The 4,412-nt window shown below is 59.5% G+C and overlaps 1 protein-coding gene across 1 annotated transcript in view; it reads right to left on the reverse strand.

Moving 5' to 3' along the window:
* Nucleotides 1-4,412, reverse strand: part of MACF1 (microtubule actin crosslinking factor 1) — a 119,590-nt gene that overhangs the window by 66,462 nt on the left and 48,716 nt on the right. Inside the window, 8 exon segments of the mRNA XM_035904031.1 lie at nucleotides 185-307; nucleotides 699-907; nucleotides 1,242-1,365; nucleotides 1,841-2,017; nucleotides 2,228-2,749; nucleotides 3,176-3,403; nucleotides 4,017-4,250; nucleotides 4,340-4,408. Of these exon segments, the coding sequence (XP_035759924.1) occupies nucleotides 185-307; nucleotides 699-907; nucleotides 1,242-1,365; nucleotides 1,841-2,017; nucleotides 2,228-2,749; nucleotides 3,176-3,403; nucleotides 4,017-4,250; nucleotides 4,340-4,408 (1,686 nt within the window).

Below are 4,412 nucleotides of genomic sequence, written 5' to 3' on the forward strand. Positions count from 1 at the left end.
GGGAGAGGCGAGCGATGTCGCGGTCTGGCTGGTCCCCAGCTGCCAACATCCGTGCTCTGCTCTCCGTGAACTGCTGCAGCTTCTCCGCGAGCTGCTCATACTGCTCGACCTTGGGGAGGAGGCCCTTCAGCGCGGCCTCCCTCTCCTGCTGCCGCTGGCACAGCCTGCCGAAATGCTCCGTCACCTCCGCCAGCTTGCCCTGCAGGGCAGAGGCTGTGGGGCTGTCTGCTGCCTCCATGAACCGTGTCACCATCTCCCGGGTGGCTTCCAGGCAGCTCTTCTGCCTGGCGATGTCCTGCTTCAGCTTCTGTGGAGAACACGCACAGAAAGGGATGCCATTTGAGGAAGGCTCTTGAGCAAAACTGAACTGGCATGAAGGGGCTGGGCCGCCCTTGGGAAAGAATAATCGGGCAAGAATAGTGTTTTTATCCCGGTTTTCCTTTCCTTTCTGATCTCCCCAACCTGCCCTGCCTTCTCCCGGTGCCTGATATCTAAGCCCTGCTTGCCAGCAGAAGAGAGACTTTCAACAGGTCTGCGTCCTGGCTTAAAGATATGAAGTCAAAGTTCTGCTTATATCCCTTTTTAGAGGGTTTTTTTTGTGCTTTCAGAATGCTGTAGCTAACCGCTAGCAACTGCCCACATGGTTCCGCTCCTGCAGACGGGCGCCTGAGGCGGGGGAGCCCAGGGACCACCCTTACCGTGCTCGTGGCAAGCGAGTCCTGGATGGAGGAGGAGGAGAGCATGGCTGGCTGGTTTCCTTCCAGGTTCTTCTCGATCTCAGCCACCGACTGGAGGAGGCTCTCCAGGCTCTCCTGGACGCTCTGGGACTGGGCGATGGATTTCTGCAGCAGGTCCGAGCGCTCGGCCATCTGCTGGGAGAGGCTCTGGAAGCGGCTCATGATGGCATCTGCAGAGTTCAGCACGAAGGAAAATCAGCGCCAAAGAGCTTCTTGCCTGGTGCTCAGAGAGCAGCAAGCACCACCCTTGGCTCCTGCCAAACTCCCGCTGACGACGAATCCCCATCCCCAAAGCCAGCAGCGAGACAGGGGACCCAATGCAAATGGCCAAACTGGATCTCAGCCCCCGCCACGTGCAAACGCAAGCCCTGAAGACGCGTTGCTGTGCACCTTTATCCCACCTTCCCCCAAAAGTGGGAGGTTTCTTCCCTCCTCCCTCCCTGGGTGGTTTTCACGCTCTCCCCCGCCACCCCTGCTAACGCAGGCGGCTGCTTTGCTCTGTACCTGTTGTATCCTGAATGCCCCCGTGGTCCGGGGCTGGCTCCCCTGGACCCTCCAGCAGGGACCGAGCCGCTTTCTGGAGCTTCTCCACCGGCACCTGATGCTCAGCGAGGTCTCCCTGCAGCTGCTGCTTTGACACAAGACAGGGCAAAGTCACCAGTGGGGTCACACGCAAGAGACCTGCACCCATGGGGTGCCCCACTTAAACCCTGCTGAGGGATCCCGTTCATTTCAATCACAAAATCGTTAAGAAAAATAATAACGTAGGTTGGAAGGCCCAACCCCATGCTGTGTGCAAAGCTGGCTATAGGGGCCTGGGCTGTCCCAGTGCCCAGCCACCCTCACGGGGAAGGAATGCCTCCCCATGTCCCGCTGGGATGTGACTGCAGCCCCTGCTCCGTGCTCTAAGCACCTCTCAGAGGGGTCTGGCTCTGCCGGGACCTCCTGAGCCTGCAGGTACATCTTTGCATTCAACCAACAAAAAAAGCGAATGGATCGAGTCCCTTCCCTGCTGCTGGCTGCGCTGGGGCTGCTCAGGGCAGCGGCCAAAATCCCAAAGAGGCTCCAACGCTCTGCCAGGAGACCGCCCGAGGCCCCCGTACCTTAGCACTGGTGAGCTGCTTTTGCAGAACGGCTGGATCTGAAGAAACTGTCTCCGAAAGCAGTTTCCCAACGGCAGCTTCACTCTCCTGCAGCCAAGTCCTGAGAGACTCCGCCACCTCCTGGAACTGCTGGTAGTGATCCAGCAAGGTGTTCAGGTGGGAGCCCAGCTTGGTGCACTGCAAAGGAGCAACAAGACATAACGGGAGGATGCACACGAGCACACAGCAACCCGGGAAAATGCACAGAAATCATCAGGAAAGGAAAAAACCCATAAAAAAGCCATCTTGCCGTAAGCGTTAAAGGAATTATAGGAGGTGATATGGAGATCATAGGAGGAAAATGGCCCCCAGGGTTTAATCCCCAGCCTTGCAAAGCCCTTCCCGTACCTTGGAGTGTAGCGTGGTGTATCGCTGCGTTGCATCCTCCAGCTTGCTCTTGACCACGCTCCCAGACATCAGGGGCTGGGACCCTGCATCCCCAGCAGCTCCCTCCGCGTCCAGCACCTTCTGCCCCGACATGGTAACAAACCTCAGGTCGCCTTTGTGGGAGATCACATCTTCTGAGAAGCTCCCCTGCCGCAGGAGCAGCTGCCGGAGGGCCGTGGGGTCACTGTCCCCCTTGTACATCCCCTCCAGATCCTGCTCCGCTTGCTTCAGCCAAGCCTCAAACTCCCCATGATCCCGCAAGAACTTTTGCAGCTCGTCCCGCAGGACTTGCACTTGCTTCAGCCGCGTTTCCGACTGCGAGAGGGAAGCTGCGTACTGGTCCTTCAGCTCTGCCAGCCGGCCCTGGAGCCGGTCCCGCTCCTGCCCAGCCAGGCTGTGGCCATGCTTGTCCAGGAAAGCCTGCGCCGACTGCGTGGCCAGGATGACGTCCTGCTGCTGGGACAGCAGCTCCTGGTGCTGGGCCTGAAAGATGCCGGAGAGCAAAGGTGATGCTTGCGACCGAGGGTCTCTGCCCACCAGCACCCGGTGGGTTCAGCGAGGCCACGCGCGTGCCTGAGCCTCAGCGCCCTCCTAGAGCCCTAGCAAGGGTGGGGGAACCCCCCAAGGCAGGCGCCCACAGGAGAGTAACCCCTTCTCTGACCGTGGTGGGCACCTTCTCTCGTTGCCCTGATTGCACCGTGATGTGGCACCCACCCACCAACACAGAGTGTGCGTCCTCCAGGCAGGGACTTCCCAAGTCTCTCCCATATGGAAAAATCACCCTGACCACGTGTTTCGGAGGCCAGACCCATCTAACACCCCGTCCTGCTCCCAGCTGCGTCAGCGGCCAGAGGCAGGGTCAGTGCGTTGGGCAGAAAGCTTTGAGGGGGATGAGGTGTCGGTCCTGACCTTCAGCCTCTCATACTGCTCATCCAGGCTCTCGGCAGCGCTGTCTGCTCCCACCACGTGGCCATCGGGGACGTCCTGAGTGCCCGTCCCCGCTCGCACCCCTGGTGCTTGCTCGATGGGGTGCGGTCTGTACTCCAGGAGCCCTCCCTTCTGCTCCAGCGATGCCACCCAGTTCAAAAGGGAATCGATCTTATTGCTGTTCTCCTCCAGCTCTTTGGCAGCTTTCACCTGAAAGCACAAAGGCTCCAGATAAGACCGACCCGGTTTATGCACGTTCAGCAAAGGGCTGCATGGGGGAGGGCGACAGAAAGTCAACAGAAAGAAAAACCCCAAACAGTTTTCCAGCCACAGAAAATGCCTGAGATGCTCACAGACCTCCAAACCACTTCGTGGCTCTCTGAAAGGGGGGGGGGACGGTGCAAAGAGCCTGTGAATAAACTCAGCCTCTCTGCTACGCTGCCTCTCTCACCCCCATACAACCGAGGGTCCCCACCACAAGGGCTGCGGCTCCTCGCATGCAGGCGCGAGCATCGCTTTCACCCCCGGCGTGTGGAGGTGCCCGATGCTCACGTTCCCCTTGCAGGTCAGCCCAAAGACAGAGCAAGGTGCTTTTTATTCCCCCGCGTCCTCCGCAACCAGCGCATCTGCGGCTGCAGCTCTCAAGGCATTTCATGAGAGAAATGCCTGGGGGGACACCTCGCCTGGGTGGCAAACAGGACCAGAAAATTTATGCCACATCGCCTGGACAAATCCCAGGACCCCAGATGAATCCGACTGCACCCACTGGACCTCACTCTCCGCCTCAAGCAGAGCCTGGGGGCTACAGCTCTCCGCACGTCACCTTCTCGGTCTCCTGCTGCACTGCAGCAGTCACAGCGCTCTCCAGCTCCTTCTGGGCTACTTCTGTCCTCTCCTGCAGGGACCGGTACTGCTCCTTGGCACGCTGGAGCTTCTCCTGCAGTGCTGCCAGCTCCCCGGGCTCCATCTTTGCCTTGTTCTCCTCCAAAAACTCCTCGGTGCTTTTCAGGATGCTGGCGAAGGAGGCGGCTCGGGTGTGCATGTTCCTCTGCAGCTCCTAAGCGGACAACGCCATTAAGGCTCTGTCCGCTCCCGGGGCAGCCCCGAGCCTCTCCACCTTCCAACCCCCATTTTTAAAGCACTGACCTTAACATCACTTTGCCTCTGCTGCAAGGCGGACAGGTCCCCTTCGCTGGCTGCTCTCTGCTGCTCTGCCAGC

The sequence above is a fragment of the Egretta garzetta genome, unplaced genomic scaffold, assembly GCF_000687185.1.
Source record: "Egretta garzetta isolate BGI_Z169 unplaced genomic scaffold, ASM68718v1 scaffold101, whole genome shotgun sequence".
Classification (NCBI taxonomy): Eukaryota; Metazoa; Chordata; class Aves; order Pelecaniformes; family Ardeidae; genus Egretta; species Egretta garzetta.